The 19575-nt window shown below is 38.6% G+C and overlaps 1 protein-coding gene across 1 annotated transcript; it reads left to right on the top strand.

The window, feature by feature from the left end:
• Positions 1 to 897: 897 nt before the first annotated feature.
• Positions 898 to 14741, top strand: dsg2.1 (desmoglein 2, tandem duplicate 1). Its single transcript, XM_066677587.1, has 14 exons — positions 898 to 1099; positions 2680 to 2808; positions 3556 to 3717; positions 4169 to 4313; positions 5090 to 5256; positions 5672 to 5806; positions 5919 to 6104; positions 6333 to 6793; positions 6909 to 7051; positions 8726 to 8947; positions 9215 to 9448; positions 10365 to 10492; positions 11015 to 11284; positions 11487 to 14741. The coding sequence occupies exons 1-14, from the start codon at positions 1046 to 1048 to the stop codon at positions 12609 to 12611; spliced, it is 3561 nt and encodes a 1186-aa protein (XP_066533684.1). The 5' UTR covers positions 898 to 1045; the 3' UTR covers positions 12612 to 14741.
• Positions 14742 to 19575: the final 4834 nt, after the last annotated feature.

Consider the following 19575-nt stretch of genomic DNA (forward strand, 5'->3'; position numbering starts at 1 on the left):
TTAATATTTTTATTTATTTATTTTGTAATAGCCTATTAATCTTAGGTCCTCTGACTATACGTTAAAGTACCTATGAATAATATAGACATCAGCTAGGCTGTTATTTACTGAAAGCCTTTGCCCCACAAACTGACAGGATTGGTTTCTAGGGTTTATGATGTAAGTAACCTAGGCTGTCTGAATTCATGCGTTTGAGACAGTTATAGAAACACTGTTTCAAAGCAGAAAAACTCAGCCATGGCACGGACTGTTTGTTTCTCTCATAAAAAACACCACACAAACATGTTACCCCTGACAGCAAGGAGAGGTTGGAGGTTCACTGTCGTTTTGCACAGCGTTTTCTAAATAGACCACTGGTGATTAAACAGAATGACACATTTCATAACTTTTCCATTCACAGTCCAATTTACCCATTTTCCTTCATAAGTTTCTTTTGTTGTCCTTTATAAGTTAGATTAGCAAATAATTTCTGTGGACCGATATATGCTCGCTGTCTGGGACCTATAAGTTAAAACTTGATTTTCACTGGACGGGACTTTAAGCTCCAAAACCTTTCCGTTGGAAATACAGGTAAAGGAAATTCACTTGATACGACAATAGAGTTTCGCCTTATGTAATCCATCTAACATATTTATACAGTGACTGGTTTGAATAAAACGAAAAAAAATATTTACAGTGTGTTACTTGAAATCACTTGATTACTCTCTCTCTCTCTCTCTCTCTCTGTTTCTCTCTCTCTCACGGTCTCTCTCTCTCTGTTTCTCTCTCTCTCACGGTCTCTCTCTCTCTCTCTCTCTCTCTCGGTGTGTGTCTCTCTCTCTCTCTCTCTGTGTGTGTTTGTCTGTCTGTCTCTCTCTCGCAGCCCGAGGTGAGGGTGTGTGTGTGTGTGATGATGGAGAGTGGGAAGTCCTCTAGTTACGTTTTCATAGTCTTTTCTCTGTCTCTCTGTGTTTGACGGTGTTTGGTGGTTGGTCTCGACACTTCTTGGACAAATAGAGCTCGCAGACAGCAGCGCGAGAGGCGCGGGAACTCGTGTCTTCAGGCCATGGCCCAGTGTGTTTCACTAACGGCTCTGTATCTCTTCTGCTTCTCTCTAGCGGTGAGTAGTTTATAACTTTATCGGGAGACATTATCCCTTGCTTCATTCTCTTTAAAAGGTACGGCGCAAAATCTCCGCGTCAGTGAAGTCGCTAAGCTTCAAACGCGTTGCTGAAAATGTCTCGACCCTTCTCTCTGACGGCATTTGATGTTGAATGAACAGACACGGAAAGTTATTGTGAAGTAAATAATTGTCTATAACGTCTATTACAGTTTGGCTAGACACTCTAGCAAAGTGCGTTGCTTCTTCATGTTCACAGTCGGTGTATTGTTCTGACCCATGGTATGAACTGGAGTTTCAGAGCCCAGTTGTCCAGCTGGTTCAACCTGTGTTCCCTGGCTATTTCTTCATTTGAACACGCTGTGTCTACCTATAGATATTTGTTTAGTTTAGTTAGTCTCGTAGAAACAAAGCCAGGTAATGACCATGAAAAAGGGGCTTATTCCAGCTCAGTTGGTTGGTATGGAACTCACATTCCGTCTTTTGTACTTCACTCTCAGTAGATACGTTTTAGTAAAAGGTGTTATATGGGCGTTACCTGAAATTTCTTTGGTGTTATGACCTTAGAGATAAAGCATGGTGTACTGGTCTTTCTTTTTTTGAAACATATTCGTAACGTGGGTTATTTCAAGGGTCCCCTCGTTGAATATGAAAACATGTTTAATTCAACACGCACACACACACATACATACACAAGTGCACTAGGGGCAGTGAACACACACCTGGAACTGCAGGCAGTCATGCCCAGTGCCCTTGGAGCACTTGGGAGTTAGGTGCCTTACTCAAAGGCACCTCAGCCGTGGATTGAGGGAGGAGTACAGTACGAATCCTTCATTCCCTCTGCCCCAATTTTCCATCATGGGGATTGAGCCAGTAATAGTCCAGTCCCACGACTAATTCTCTAAACATTAGGCTATGGCTGGTGTAAAAAATTAGAAGGAAAATAAAGTCATTAAAACAAAGTGCCTCGTGTGAATACAAGACTTTTGAAACACCACAACTCCCTTTTGAAAGTCAGCTTTAGAGCTAAACTGAGGTGGTCTGTGTGTACCATCATCTGCATTTGTAAACAATTTGGGAGTGCGATCAAGCTGTTTCAGCAGTCCCTGAATATGGCTTTAATCACTGAAATGGGCTGGCTTGTCACCCTATTGTGCTGAATTTGCTGAGGGACTTATTTGGATGACAGTAACAAAATGTTGGGCTACACAGAATCCAGTGTCAGTAGCTGTTCACATGGGCCCAGTACTTGATTTGTCGGCCATTTTGTGCCTTCCCAGTTATGTCAACAGTAGGATGTAATGTGAGCAAATGTGCTTTTTTGTGTCAGCTCTAGTCAACTATATTTCATTACTGAAATTACTGCTTATGCCATTTGTGGTTAACAGCTCATATTCATTTTTTGAACAATTCCCTCAGTGAATTTTTAACAGATTGTAGACAGAACAGTTTACCCTTTTATAGTGGAGAGAAGACTTAATATGATCTGTAGGTGTGTGCTTAAGGCAACCATGCAAAATGATCATATTTTCAATGAAAAACCAAAGTGTTTCATATCCTCTCTCTGTTCTTTCCCATAGTTTGTGTTGAAAGCTGAGGCAAAAACAGGCTTTTCTTTAGCCCGTCATCGGCAGAAGAGGGAATGGATTGTTCCTCCACAAGTTCTGGAGGAAAATGTGGACTACACCAAAAAGGATTTTATTGCTAGAGTGAGAACTCTCTTGTTGTGAAATTAATACATTTTTTTAAATATATTTGTACAGTATAACAGTTATTTTTAACAGTACTGTTAACAGTACAATTGTAAATATAACTTCTTTATTATTCTTTATTTCAGGGGAAATCATTTAATTAATAGGAATTCCCATTCATAAATCAAGATTATGAAATGTTTCTAAATATACAGTGATCAGCCATATCATTATGACCACATCCTTGCTTCTACACACATGGTCTATTGGGATGGGCTGCTGGATGTCACTGTCCACTATGGTCCACCTGGTAGATATAAAGTCTGATAGAGTAGCTCATCTGTTGCTGCACATTTTGACATTTTATAATGATAACACCTGCTCTGTGTTGGTCCTGTAGTGGGCAAACACAATTTGCAGTGCATCACATAGACTACTTTCTGTAACTGTAGAAGTATCCAGTATTTTCTCTATGGTCAATGGAGCTGAGAGAATGGACAGTGAGTGTAGAAACAAGGTGGTGGTCATAATATTATGTTTGATTGATCTATATATTTATATATGACATGCTCTCTAATATCCTGAAAAATGTACAGTGCCTAGAAGAATGTTATTTAAGTGTAACTTATATTCATTAATATTTGCTGACATCAGTACACAATAATTTTTACAATAATCAGAAAAAATAGCCTTTGTTGCCTTATTAATTTTTGTATACATTTTTAAATCAAGTTTTCTTGATAACGTATGACATGTATGTTATAGATTCGCTCAGATAAGGATGACGATGGAAAGAGATTAGTTAGATACTCCTTAAAGGGGATCGGAGCAGACCAGGTACCCTTCAACCTATTTGTGGTGAACCCTGACAATGGCAATGTTCAGCTCACTGGTATACTGGACAGAGAATTTATTCCTGTGTACAATGTAAGTTTGTGCAATGTTATGGAACCCAGATACTACTTTTTTCCTAGTATCTTTATTCTTTCTATTTTATCCTGATCTTTTTGTGATTTTGTGTCTCAATTTATTTTTACACCACACCTTTAACTAGTTGGTTAAATTGCTTTAGGTGGAATAGTTATATATATGTACAACCATTCAGTCTATAGCTGTTTTCAATGCAAATATTTATATTGCAAGAACAAAGAATTGTGATGCTTTTACTTCATTTGAATACATCAACAGAATAGACAGAGAAGCAAAAGGCAAATTTTAAGACTTCAGATACTAATACATCGAAATATTTTATTTTGAAAAATAAAGCAAGTTGTGTTGTGGGCCATTTTAGAATAGGCAAGATGTCATGTCAGCAAATGATATTTTGTTTATTTGTGTAAAAATGAAAATAATTATGGTGATTTTCTGACCTTCACAGCTTTCTGGGATTGCTACATTCAGTAATGGCACAGTGGCAGAAAATGATATTCAGCTGAAGATAAAGGTTAAAGATCAGAATGACAACTCACCTGTCTTCCCTGTCAGTATGGCTCCAGGCTTTGTGAAAGAACTTAGCAACTTAGGCAAGTCACTTAACAAGTTACAATCTCAATAAAACAGTCTGTACTTTAATTTGCTTTAAACAATCTAAATGATCCGAATACCTTAGTGCGGTATAGTATACATATATTTATGTAAAATCTTAGTCTTGTTAAGAAGACCAATAAGTCAATTTTTCAGTGATTCTTCATCACATTTCATGGTCAAATGAGGGGGACACACTATGGAGCATAAGCTGGGCTATTAAACAGTTTTAGTCTTTATTTTGTGTGAGTTGAACTTTATAACAAAAATTATTCACTTCAATAAATATTGTTTGCTATATTTCTGTGTTCAATTTTACACATTTTTCCTTTAAACCAAAAAAAAAATTAAGTATGCTTTTTGGGTCAGCCTTAGAAATATTAAGATGTGAATATATAAGACAAGTGCTCGATGACTTTAATAAAACTGAATATTAGAGAATTTTTGGAGTTTACAGAGCATAGCACAGTATTAGAAGAATATTTGAACTTGAAATGATTAAGTTAAGGAACGTTACCTTTTAACTGAAAGAGTTATGTCTTTCAAAATGCATCAAAGGGAACTTAACATATGTACAATGCACCATTATAGCAACAGAGGTACTGCTATATTACTATATTATATGCATATATTATTGTTAGGTGTCAGAATCACAATAAGTAAAAAGCTACATTTTTGTGTGACACAAGTACTAGAGATACTGTAAAGTCAATATATCACTCAGTATTTCCATGTATTTGTACCGTCCTATTGACATTTACTTTTTAATTTCTAGGTACCATTGTAATGAATGCAGCAGCCACTGATGCTGATGAACCTGGCAACCTCAACTCAGTGATTGCTTACAAAATCCTCAGACAGGACCCTAAAGAAGACAGCATGATGTTTGACATCTCCCCCCTTGGAGACGTGCGAGTTATCAGTAACAAACTAGACAGAGAGGTGAGGCATTGTACACCTTGCTACTTACGGCTAAATCTATTGCAGAAGCTTAAAAGGATGTTCTATCAAGTCCGAATCATTACATGAATTTCATTGGCTAGAACTTTTCACCATAAGTGAAACTAGTTTTAGATTTCATAGCAGCGTTCTAAAAGGATTCAGCATGTACTTAAGTTAAGGTCCAGAAATACAGAATTCACAGTCGGTCTAAAGTTGAATGGCAGAAAATTATTACGGTGCCATTTGAATGAATCTAAACTGATTAGCAAAGGTTGTGTCATTAGTGTAATTAGTGTAGTATGCAGTATTTGTGCTAACATAAGACAAGCCTTCATTTTAAAAATTGCAGTACAGCAAGATGTGTTTAACGCAGAAGTCAAAATGGTGTCTCATTAGAATGACGGTTTCTTTTCAGCGCTGTGACAAGTACACACTTGTTATAAAGGCTTCAGATCTCAACGGGGGTGAAGGGTGCAATACAGGAACAACAACAGCTACAATCCATATCCAGGATGAAAATGATAATGCTCCAACTCTAGAAAAAGAATCCGTAAGGGAGAAATATTACTGTTTATTATATATTTTGTTCTAATCCTTGAACACAGAAATGAGGGTTACAGAGAATATTGCAATGCTTAATTACTGTTTCTCATTGTCTGCAGTATGAGGGCGTTATTGAGGAGAACAAAGAAAAGTTTGAGGTGATGAGATTTAAGGCCAATGATCTGGACGAGCAGGGCACTGATAATTGGGAGGCCTCATTTGCCATTGTCTCAGGCAATGAAGGGAATCATTTCAGCATTTATACTGATCCAGCCACCAATGAGGGCGTTTTGATGCTCAACAAGGTTTACAGATTTTTTTTCCAATATTTGAAAATTAATTATTGGTACATTATGATTGTCATAAGTTAGGATCTTAAATTCTTTAGTTACACATCTCTTCTGCTTTGATCATATAATGATAGACAATGATAAATCATCTATATTATTATTAGCACATCGTTGACACTCAGGATTGTCTTCATTGTCAATGTGTATAACATGCAAATGAAGTGACATTTATTCTGCTTTCAGGCTGTGGATTATGAGGAGGTAAAAAACATGAATCTTGGAATTGTGGTGGCCAATAAGGCTCCTTACCATCCTTCAGTGCAAGCAGGGAGTAGCACAATCGCAGTGGGGTTCCCAGAAGGAGGCCATGGAGGAGGCACAGGTGGAGGCACAGGAGGAGGCACAGGTGGAGGCACAGGTGGAGGCACAGGAGGAGGCACAGGTGGAGGCACAGGAGGAGGCACAGGAGGAGGTGCTGGTGGAGGAAGTGGTGGCAGTCCATATTCAGCTGGAGGTCTTGGCTCAGGTGGGAAAATCTACAACGTGAACATCAACGTAAAGAACCAGCCTGAGGGCCCACGCTTTATCCCCAAAGTGAAGGCAGTCCCCATTTCTGAAGATGGCAAAACAGTTGATATAACAAAAATCATTGCTAAGTACCCAGCTACTGATGGGGATACAGGAAAAACTGCAGAGAACGTCAGGTGGGCCTGCATTTTCAAGTGTTGTTTTATTGCAGTATAATGAGCAGAATGACTTGCTCATGCAGTTGTGATGTACACATCAAATATACACTGTCCCCCTGTTTTTTTTTTTCAGATATGCCAAAGGCTATGACCCAGACAACTGGCTGACCATTGATGAGAAAACTGCAGACATTAGACTGAACAAACTCCCAGACCGGGAGTCCCCATACTTGGTAAATGGGACATACACAGCAAAGATCCTTTGCATCAGTCAAGGTAATAAAACCTTTTCTGTGCAGTAGCAAGCCAAAAAATGCAACGTGATTTAGTGAATTAGCAATTAATCAAATGTTTTTCAAAGTTCTTCTATGACACTGTTTGTAACAGTAAAGCTGTAGGGAAATGGATTTGGTGTCTAATCCACAGTAAAAATTTGATGATTAAAATGTTTCTTATAAATAAATACATTTTATTACATGTATAAAATTGCAGCCGGCACTTGTGTATATGTATTGGCACTTTTTTTTTTTTACAAAGGCTTAAACATTCAAAAACGCTGACCCATACTAATTTACTTTATGTATTTACTTATTGCTAGTTTCTTTTAAAACTTAATCAGTTACCTTATTAAGCTTGGCTTTTTTTTGTAGCATGGAATTGTACTAGAAAGACTCGATATAGGTCTTGATATATTGCTGTTTATGTTCAGTCTTTTGCAATACTGAAGAATGTAGAAATGCACTTACGTTCCCACTAGGGGGTGATATAGGTCTTTGGTTTACTTAACCTGCCTTTATATGGCCCTTCCCCTCTGACACGCCACTAGGGAGTGTCACACCAGCTTATGCCTCAGGGACTCCTGAGAAGGGAAAGTACATAGTAAATTTTGGTACGCCTGTGCAGTTCCTCAGCAAAGGGAGGAAGCTGTCGGTTTAACAGACTTGAATAAAATATTTAAAGTTTGGTTTTCACTACACATTCCCTTTTTTAAAGGACATTATGGAAACTTTTGAGGAAAAGTAAAGTGGAATTTAATTTGTGTGCATTTACTTTATGTTGCTAAAAGTGTCATTAAGTTAGTAACGATACTTGCTTACTTTTGAAAGGTTTATGATTCACTCACACATATATGCTTGGGGACAAACTTCAGTATGGTGAGCCCCTCATGTGAAAGCACAGATGCAGAGAGAATAAGAAGTATATATTTTTTTAATTATCCTACATAGAGTGCAAATCACCAAAACAGCAGATTCTACAAAAGATATAGTATAAAGATTAGTACATATAAGGTTATTGTATAATAATGTCTTTAAAGGTGTTGTTCATGTTTATAAAGAAAAATGAAAAACCATAAAATTCTGAAGATGTTTCCTCACCATGTGCTGCTATTCAGTCTGATTGCATGATTATAACGAGGCTTTGTTTACACTTAAGATCTTGGGCAGAGAAACAACATCTAGCATTTTTAAGACAGCAAAGAGATCTCCAAACTTTAAAAAGCATGGACTGAGGTGTGAATATTGCTTTATCCCTACTTCATAAGTGGATAATATTGACATATTTTTCCTGGAGATGGAACTGGAGAGTCCAGGAGAGTGCTAAATGCATTAAAGTAAACACAGAGTGAAATAAAAGAACTCTAGTAATAAATAAATCAGTTCTGTGGTAATTCATACAGTGAATAAAAACTTACAGACAAGTTAAACTTCAGCCACGTACAAACAACAGGCTTTTTTTCCCCTCCAACATAGCGTTTCATCTTAAATGATGTGGAGCTTCTGAACGTAAACAAACAGGAGAACAGCATTTGCCCAAAATCATAGACATTGCCTTTAAGTTTTTATTTTGATACATTATATGTAGTAGAATCTTAAAATTATTTTCAGAAACACTTTTCAGACATAATGGGACTTAAAATGTATTAATTGTTTTGAATTTCCCATGTCACAGATGCACCCTACATGACAGCTACAGGTACTGTTGCTATACAGGTGGAGGACTTTAATGACCACTGCCCAACCTTGACCAGCCTCACACAGAATATGTGCACCATCCAAGAAGCTATATATGTCACCGCAGTGGATGATGATGCTCCTCCAAATGGAGCTCCATTCCGTTTTAATGTAATTCCTGAAAAAACAACAGGAAAGTGGACGGTGGAGCACTTAAATGGTATGTAGTATCAGGTATTTTACCTTAAGTTGCGAACACACATTACTGCAAAAATTATTCAAACACGTTTTTAGAAAAAACCTGACAGCTTGTATTAAGGAGAAATGACTGCTTAGCACTGAGCTGAATGTGTAGTCTTCCAAATGAAACAGCATGTCTTGCAACAAATGACAGCCACAAAGGCACATGGATTCTCTGGTATACTTTTCTCCAACTGTAATTTTTACATTGTAAACATTGTAATTTTACTCTTCATTGTTAATGTAGATACAACTGCTATCTTGAGAACCCATGGAAATCTCTGGCCGGGTATTCAGGAAGTGACTATGGTGGTGAGTGACCAGCAGGGAGTGTCATGTCCAGAACCACAGGTGCTAAAGTTGGATGTATGCACCTGTGATAAGCACGGAGTATGTGGTCTCCGTGGTGTTCAACAGAGGGGGTCAGTACTTGGTGGTGCTGGAATCGGCCTCCTCCTCCTGGGGCTTCTCCTTCTATTACGTGAGTTTGGTGCTATGTCTATTTCATTTTATTTGGAAGATCTGGGGTAGTTTTGTTTCCAGGGTGTTTACAGAGGAAAGGAGAAGCTGTTTGTTTTAGCCACCTGTTTCAGTACGTGGTTATCATGCCCTCTGTCATATAGATTCATCATGTCCCCATAAGGGAATTTCTTGCAACATATTAAGGACTGTTTAATTACTTGTTTAAATGTATTAAATTGATTGATATATGTGGGAGGTACGGTGGCACAGCAGGTAGTGTCGCAATCACACAGCTCCAGGGACCTGGAGGTTGTGGGTTTAAGTCCCTCTTCGGGGTGACTGTCTGTGAGGAGTTTGGTGTATTCTCCCTGTGTGATCAATTTTCCTCCCACAGTACAGAAACACAAATTGGTAGGTTGATTGGTGACTCAAAAGTCTCCCTAGGTGTGAGTGTGTAAGTGAATGTGTGAACTGGATAAGCGGTTACAGACAATGAAATATGTCAATCAATTCTGTTAACAAATTTAAAAATGCTTAATATTTAAAATTATTGCTAGAGATGTTCTGGAATTTAGGGGTACAATTATTCCTACACAATTGCCAACACAAATTCATCACTTTACAGTGCCAGTGTTCTAATAGTGAAACAGCTGACAACAGTGGAGAAAAAGGCATTAAACCATGGTTCTTCACTGAAAGTACTGACAAATCAATAATTAACAGATTTCTGTATGTTATATTTAATTCTTAAATTTAATTATATTTAATCTACTCCTACATTTCTGTTGTGAGATGTCACTTGTGACACAGTTGTGATGCACAGTCCGAGTGAAGGCATGTTTTAAAAAGTATTAAAACAGGACAGTTAACACATGTCATGCTGCAAAACATCAGTATGCATTAACATGAGCTAATGAAGCTAACTCTCTCCACAGTTATCCCTCTTCTGCTGCTGTTCTGCCAGTGTGGAGCAGCCGGTTTAAAAGGTGCCTTTACTGAGATGCCGTTTGAAACTAAAGAGCACTTGATCTCCTATCATACAGAAGGACAAGGAGAAGACCGGGTAAATCTAGAAACTTGACATTCACTTTTATTTCAATACATAATTTCATTATTATATAAAATATAAATATGATATATAGTTTATGTGATTATTATAAAATATTATTTATTTGATTGCACATTTGAATGCAGTGGGGGTTTCTTTGTTATCTAATACAAAAATCAGAGAATGTAATATATGATTTTTTAGATATTTTTCCATACATATTTTGTGTGCATTGTAATATGAGGTATTAAGGACAAAAAGTTTCATTTTGACACAGAACTCATTTGCCAAACTTTGTAAGCACTCCCATAAAAATAATTCTTATTGGATGCTCTCCATTAATGGCACTGACATTTTACAATTGTAATTGTAAAACTATATTTAATTAAGTCTTTTACAAAAAGAAAAAACATTCCTTTCTTGCTATAAAAGTAGTTTTCATGGTTAAACCTACATGTTTTAATAATACAGTGCAAAATAAGTTTAAGTATATATACTGTAAATTATACTGAATGTTTTTGGTCATTTCTTTGATAGGACATGCCTCCTTTTAATGCACATGATGTTGATGCTGGTGGGATGACCACCATGACCTCTAATGGTGCATATGGGGTTGCTGCTGTTGGGGCTGGTATGGTAGGAGCAGCCAACGGTTACACCATGTCAGATGGATATGGCTATTCACAACAGATAGGGATGAGCACCATTGGGAGGGGAACTGGTTTTGGAATGATGAGCGAAGAGTATATCAGAGAAGATGATGGAATGGCCCTTCCAGAGGTTTTCTTGAATGAATACTACTCACAGGTGAGTAGATATGACTGTGTGTTCAATCATAAAAGAGTGAATACCATATCTTGCAATCACTTTGATTTATATAGGTTTCTATATATGTCTGTAAGATTCATGTGTTCAGTCCATGGCCTTAAAGGAAATTCTGCTGTAATGTGCCCTTTGAAATGTTATATACATTGGCTTAACATGTATTTGTCTTTATACCTTTTTGTAGAAGAGTCAAGCCATTGATGTCATGGACAAAAATTCTCTGCTGATGTATAACTTAGAAGGTCAAGGGTCACCAGCTGGATCCATTGGCTGCTGCAGTCTCCTTGAATCTAACGATGATCTGGAGTTCCTTAACAACCTTGGGCCGAAGTTCACTACTCTTGCTGAGATATGTGGAGGCACCAAGTTCACAACAGAGGTCTCCGCTCCTCCTCCTATTGCTCCTCCTCCCTCTATTCCCAAACCTGTGGTGGAGCGTTCACAAGCTGTCTCAGTGGAGTCCAATATAGTCAGCACCACTAAAATTCCTGCCAGGCCTGCACCATCTTCAACCATGCATATGGAGGAGAATGTGAGTGTTACAAAGAGTCATGCCTCAGTAATGGCTGACAGGAGACAGGCTCAGACTCTAATTGATGTTCAATCTGCCCAGACTTTGGTCGACGTCCAGCCAACTCAGACTATATTGTTGCAGCAGCAGCAGCCTCTGTACTATGTGGTGGAACCACAGGTTTCTAGCACTATGCTATTGGCAGAGGCACCTACTGTTGGATTTGGACAGGGCATGTATGTCCTGAATGGAGCTTCAGCGGCTGACACAGTTCTAGTCCAGGGCTCTGTGCCTGCTCAGGGCACAATAGGCAGAGGCGAAAGAGTAATGTTGCTGGAAACAGGTGGAGGGTCTGCTCAGGCTGTGAACACAAGTCTGTTGCAGTCTGCTAACCTTTCCGGCTCACAGCTGCTTCTGCTGGAGAAGGGTGGACAAGGTGGACAGGTCCTCCAGGGGACGCTGCAGAGAGGGGCAATCGCAGGCCCTCAAGGCTTAATGGTAGTGGAAGGGCAATCAAATCCAGTAGTGCATGGATCCCTCCAAAGAGGTATTCCAACAGGTGGTTCTAAAAATATGGTGTACATGGAGACACACGGAGGGTCCACCGGAGTCATTCATGGCTCCCTGCAAAGGGGCATGGCTTCCAGTGCCGGGTCACAGAGTGGGATTGTGGGACTGAATGGAAACTCCATCCAAATAGGCGGCGGTCCTACAACACAGAAAGTCATCATTCAAGAGAAGAAGGTGATAACAACTCAAAAAAACCCTTTGCAGAGGGATAATTTCTCATCAAACTGAATATACAAAACCAGTTCTCTGCAGAAAAAAATCTGGAAAGGTTGAAATTTATGCATATAATATATACTTGTCTTCCATTGCAAGTGTCAGATAATCACTTGTTTTGCTCTATTTGAAAGTATATGTTTTTGTTTGGTTTTAAGGTGTAGAGTTTAGTAGTGTACATTTATATGCTATTGTGTCAAATTGTGAACCAAAGACCCTTTTGAATCTTAATACTTAGTCATTTGCACAATGTGCAATGCCTAAAACCAGAAAAACATGCTAGTCTTCTTGGCAAAAAGTAGATATTGAGTACCACAATTGTTCAGCCTTGTGCTTCACTTCCTTCAGTAGATTCTATGGTGCTCTTGTTCAGATTTAAACAAGATTGGGATTTACAATAATAAAGTTTCCAGCTAAAGTTTAGGGAAATATAAGGCTGAAATATATACTATGGAAAGCCTGTCAAATATTAATTTGGTCAAATATGTAGTTTTGCTTTTGAAATTGTAGGCTGGTTATGAAAAACTAAATTCTGTATGTTTATAAGAAGAAATCTTATTATTGATCACCTTTGTCTACTTTTCTTCACTTTTCCTCAGTGCCACATTTGATTCTCCCCTGAATATGTTGAATGGTGAAGGGAATTTAAAGTATCTGAAAACTTAATTTGTCACAAAAGAAGTAACCAATCAAGATCAGAATCAGAATACATGTCCTCACATTCCTTAATCATAAACATATGTACTATTAAAAGTAACCATCACTGACCGTCGTTAAACATTTCAGCCCAGCCTTTCTCAGTAGGGGTGCCAGAAAAATATTCTGATATGGCTGACATAAAAATAAGAACCATCGTTACAAAACATATGAAAATGCAGCTATGACAGCTGCATTTTCTCACTGAGAGCTTTTCCCTCAGAGGCTTCTGCACACTTTCGCTGGAGTGGGGCAGGTTGGGTTCATGTTGGGATTGATTCATGAGTAGACATAGTGAGCAGACTATGAGTAGCTGTTGTCACATTTTATTTTCAAGCAACTATTTTTTAAAATACTACAGATGATTGCAGCTTCATTGTGTGTGTGTGTGTGTGTGTGTGTGTGTGTATTTGGGTGTGTGAGTGAGAGAGAAAGAGAGTGAGAGTGTGTGTGTGCATTGACAGTCAGAGAATACATTTTGTAATAAAATTTATAGTGGTGTGACTTCAAAGTTTACATACTTAAAAGTGTGCTGTGATTGGGGGAAAGAAAGGTTGATAATTGCTGTTGTAGCTCTGTAAGCATTAAGCAGTGTGCAGCTAATGGCTAATGGTTTGAGATTCAACTGGGTCTTAAAGCAAAAAAAGTTAAATACAAAAGTATATTCTAAAGCTGTTTTTAGTGACTATTTTTCTAAAAATTTTTATCTCTTTCTAATTGTGAGTTTTAACTTTCTAGAACAGGTTTCATAATATTGACATTTAAATGTTTGCATTTGTACAGCTGTGGTGTGAGCAATTCAATGTTTTACATTATTTTTTAGTTCCATTTCTCATTTTTAGTCAGCTTTGAAAAACAGTAACCATTTTGTATTATTATACTTAGTTCATGGTTAATGGTTTTTGTTCATCTGCTGTGTGATTATTTTTGAACCTTTTGTACTTTGCACTGTGTAATTCAGAACCTGAATATCTGGATCTCAACGGCAGAAGTCATTTAGTCAATGTTCTCACTTGTTTCCCTAAAGGTCAAATGATGTTAAATACTGACTTTAATACTAAGCTTGAAAGACTGGAACAATGTTACATGTCCTTTAGAGGGTTTCTGCTGCTTCAAATTAGGGCAAATTGGTTCCGTTCTTTATATGATATAAAAGGATAGTATATGATGCTGTATAATTGTATATCCTTAAAGGCATTTCTTGATATAAGGGCTTGTATTAACTAGAACATTGGCTCTTGATTCTGTTTGTGGAGAGTTTCAGTTCTACAGCAGCAATATCAAATGCATGTTACATTGTAATAAGTTGAATGTACTCTGCTGTAAACTGCCATTTTTTTTCTACTAGAGGGCCAAAAGTATGTCAGTGTATGTTTGTGGGTATGGATGTGGAATGATTTACTTTGATATTTGATATTTTGATATTATTACAATAAACTGGGTTTCCAAAGGACAATAAAATAATTAAAATATCTCATGGAGAAAGAATGAAGTTACTAAAATGACAGGTGTTGCATTGGGTAGTATCAGCAGTAAACTATTGGATCGGATACTAGATGTTAAAAAACAAATTTTGTAATAAATCTAACCTGAAAATATGTGATCTAATGGTGATAGGGTTATGCTCATTTAGGTCGACTGAGTTAAAAGAACACTAGGTTTGATTTGGTAGTTTTGCTTCTGGGCTCACCCTACAGTTGCAGAGGGTAATTTATTTCTACAGCACTTGTTATGAAATGAAGGAGTGGGTGGGGGGGGGCTGGTTCCTAAAAAAGTTACATAGTGGATTTTCTACATTGCTGAGCCCAGAGTAGCAAACAGAGGCTCCGTTCTCTGTATTACAGGTCAGTGGAGCATCACAATGGTGTTGAAACCATTAATTTTAAGGTCAAAATTCTACTTAGTTTTGTGTTTCCAACAAAAATGCCTTTCATAATTTACATATGTTTTGGCCAGTGTCAGATATTGGACTGGTATTATTTTACACTCAATAGTTTCAGTAGCAAAAGATTGTTCTACCAATCAAAAGAGAATTGATCTTTAATTTGCTTATGCCTAATGGCGAAGACTCCACATGCATTGTTTATGGATTAGTCATCAGTGGGGAAATTATTTCTGTTACACAACAATGGCGTGACAGTGACTCAAAGGATATTTATTTAGCTAACGCTCATTAAAAGTTCGAAAGTGGGAAACAGAAGCCAAAAAGTAAAAATATTTGAAAACCAAATCCCAGAGCAGGGATTTAATGCTGAGTTTTACCTGAAAAACTGTGTGAAGGTCATAGACCACTTTCAGAACAAACATTAATATTAATATTTCAGCTGGTCTTTTGTTTTTTTCAGAAGAAAAGATTTTTTTACAGAAAAGGGAAAACAACAAAAAAAAGCAATGCTTTCCAGAACTTAAAGTTTGATAATATAATAGTAATAATATATTTTCAGATATAAAAACAAGTCAAGTCAAAAAATTTAGAGCTTTCATCTTTAAGACACTGAAGGAAATAAGGCTTTCAGTGCTTTGGGTCACAAGTAAAGATCTCCTATACCAGACAATAACCTGACAGTTCTTTAAGGTGTGGACTGTATGGATTTCCTTTAAAGTTCAAAGTAAACTGTTCTACAAATCAGAGCATTTGGTCATTACTATGCTAGTCTTGGCATTTAGCATGGTGACCATGGTGTTCCATTTCACTGCTTGGTTTTCTACAGATATAATAGGTAATTGTGTCCAGATTAGAGCATTAACATGTGTTTTTGTTGATTGGATCACATCCAGATTTCACTTTTCTGCATGGTCAGAAACAGGACTTGTCCATGTTTAAACAGTGTAAGCAGTGTGTCTTCAGTTTCCTGATAAAATTTCACAAGTAGAAACGTGTAGCTCGAGAGTAGGAACGGCGTAGGTGTTTTTTTCAGGAGAAGACATAAAAACCCCACCCCACAACTCGCAGTCTGCTCCAATATCTTTAATTATTTTAAATGATTGATAAAAGAATGCCAGACTTAAAAAGAACCCATCTTTAAGCCAGAGGGAATGTGAGGGAGGGGACATGGACTTTCAGCCCAGCAAAATCTAGTTGGACTTTTTGACAAATTAACTTGATTGTCTGTCGTACTTGAAGGACCGACAGGTGTCCTTAAAACCAGACACAATATTTTCCCAGCAGTCTTGATGTCTCTGTATGTCCAAAACTCATGTCACTATACAGGGTGAGTCAAAAGCCTCAGGACACCCTTTTATTTCAGAAACAAAAGATCAGATTTGCAATAGCTCTTGTGGTTCAAGAGTTATCAAAACAGAAATTTAAAAAATTTTGTTGTTCGTTACATGTAACTGAAATGGAATTGATGAGCGAAGAGATGATTGAAGTGGTTCTGATGTCTGTGGAAGGCAGCTGCCATATCATAGCCACAGACTTCAACAACCAACACCCAGAAAGTCCACCAATTTCACACAGCACTGTCACATCTCTCATAGCCAAATTCTGAGAAACTGTGGACTGTGGACAGCCTTTGTGAAAAGTCCACTATGCAGCATGCAATGAATCCCTTGTTCAGATTCTTCTTAAATAAGTGCCACTCCTTCAAGATCCAGCTGCAGCAGAAACAATCACAGAATGACCCTGATAGATGTGTTGAGTTCGGCACCTGGGCATTACACCAACATCAACGGGATCCTGAATTTGCAGTGAACATTCATATAAAGATTATATTTTTTGTTGAAATTTGTATTAAAAATATCTCTGTGAGGAGTTGGTGTGTTCTCCCCGTGTCTGTGTGGGTTTCCTCTGGGTGCTCTGGTTTCCTCCCACGGTCCAAAAACACACGTTGGTAGGTGGATTGGCGACTCAAAAGTGCCCGTAGGTGTGAGTGAATGCGTGAGTGTGTGTGTGTGTGTTGCCCTGTGAAGGACTGGCTCCTCCTTCAGGGTGTGTTCCCGCCTTGCGCCTAGTCATTCCAGGTAGGCTCTGGACCGCGACCCTGAACTGGATAAGCAGTTACAGATAACAAATGAATTAATCAATCAATAACTTACATCTTATCTTGTGTATGATTATAATTAATTACTCACCCATCCTATCTCACCTCTTGTTTCCTGCCAATCTCTCTCTCCCTCTTTCTCTCTCTCTCTCTCACTCACACACACATGCAGAAGATGAAGGGTTTAGACTGCAGCTCAGCTTTACTGGGTCCGACTAAAAGTCTATATATATATTGTATCAGTCAGTCAGTTAAAAGGCTCATTTGCCAATGTTGATGTAATGGAAATTTTTATATGTCTGTTGAAAGACCCTGTCTGCTTGTTTTGTCTGTATATTCATTTCTAACCATCAACGCAACTCAGAAAAAGTGTATGTCAGGTCAGTTTCAAGGTCAGTGCTTTATCAGAAACAAAACATTTTGTCCTACATGTTGTTTATCAGGGGAGGCACAGTGGTGCAGCAGGTAGTGTCACAGTTATGCAGCTCCAGGGGCCTGGAGGTTGGGGGTTCGATTCCTGCTCCGGGTGACTGTCTGTGAGGAGTTGGTGTGTTCTCCCCGTGTCTGCGTGGGTTTCCTCCAGGTGCTCCGGTTTCCTCCCACAGTCCAAAAACACACGTTGGTAGGTTGGCGACTCAAAAGTGTCTGTAGGTGTGAGTGAATGTGTGTGTGTCTGTGTTGCCCTGTGAAGGACTGGCGCCCCCTCCAGGGTGTATTCCTGCCTTGCGCCCAATGATTCCAGGTAGGCTCTGGACCCACCGTGACCCTAAACTGGATAAGTGGTTACAGAGAATGAATGAATGTTGTTTATCAGACTGGGATGTCTCTAAGGAAGGTAAGCTTGCAGAAACTTAGAGTGATTATCTTATGCTTATGATGTATAAACTACCTATAAACTCTCTGTGAAAACATCTTCTTTGTCCACATTCACATAGTGCTCTGTGCTATTGTGTGTTGACCACCTTAAGGTTAATAAACTACTTTCTGATTGCAAATGCTCTGTTAGATTTCAATTCCTAACACTTGTACTTATTTTCTCCACTACAGTTGATAAGTAAATCCACCTACGCGTAACTCGGTATGAGAGCAGTGTGTTTCATTAGGTAATGTTTCCTCAAATCTGTTTATTCAAGGACATAAGCTTTCACTACATGATTCAACTGCAACCTTAGCATTGTAGTTCAAGAGCAATACCTCAGAAAGCAAATATGTCTTGACTGTAAATTTGATATATTGCCAATTTTTCACTTTCTTGATATTCATTTTCTTTCGCTCCATATTTAGATATGCAGGGACTGAAATGCAAGTGACTCAGTAACTTTAGCTACATAAGTTACCTTAGATACGAAATGCAAAGCCATTCTCTAACATTTTACCATGTAACATGTATCAAGCGCTTATCCAGTTCAGGGTCGCGGTGGGTCCAGAGCCTACCCGGAATCATTGGGCACAAGGTAGGAATACCCCCTGGAGGTGGCACCAGTCCTTCACAGGGCAACACAGACACACACACATTCACTCACACCTACAGACAATTTTGAGTCACCAATCCACCTACCAACGTGTGTTTTTTGGACTGTGGGAGGAAACCGGAGCACCCGGAGGAAACCCACGCGGACATGGGGAGAACACACCAACTCCTCACAGACAGTCACCCAGAGCGGGAATCGAACCCCCAACCTCCAGGCCCCTGGAGATGTGTGACTGCGACACTACCTGCTGCGCCACCGTGCCGCCCATATATTAACATGTGACATATTTGTTTATTTGGATTGATTTTTACATTTTGCAGGGAGTTTGAGAGGGAAGCATGTTCATGCAGCACCTGGGTGTATATATAGGGAGTGAAGAGATCGACATGGCCATGCAGCCTGTGAGTTCTAATAACTTACTTTCAGAGTCAGCTTCAAGAATTAACAGTTCAATGATGTTGTTTCAGTGGAAATTCAAGCATACATTTCAAACATATATATTTATCTCCAAATAGTAACTGTATAGGAGAAGGAAATAACCTTCTTAACAATGAATGGAAGGCAATGTAAAAAGAAAAAAATATGGTGACATGGTGGTGCAGCAGGTAGTGTTGCAGTCAAACAGCTCTAGGGACCTGGAGGTTGTGGGTTCCAGTCCTGCTCCGAGTGACTGTCTGTGAGGAGTTGGTGTGTTCTCCCCGTGTCAGTGTGGGTTTCCTCCAGGTGCTCCGGTTTCCTCCCACAGTCCAAAAACACACGTTGGTAGGTGGATTGGCGACTCAAAAGTGTCCATACTTGTGAGTGAGTGTGTGTTGCCCTGTCAAGGAC

The sequence above is a fragment of the Hoplias malabaricus genome, chromosome 7 (genome assembly GCF_029633855.1).
Source record: "Hoplias malabaricus isolate fHopMal1 chromosome 7, fHopMal1.hap1, whole genome shotgun sequence".
Lineage (NCBI taxonomy): Eukaryota > Metazoa > Chordata > Actinopteri > Characiformes > Erythrinidae > Hoplias > Hoplias malabaricus.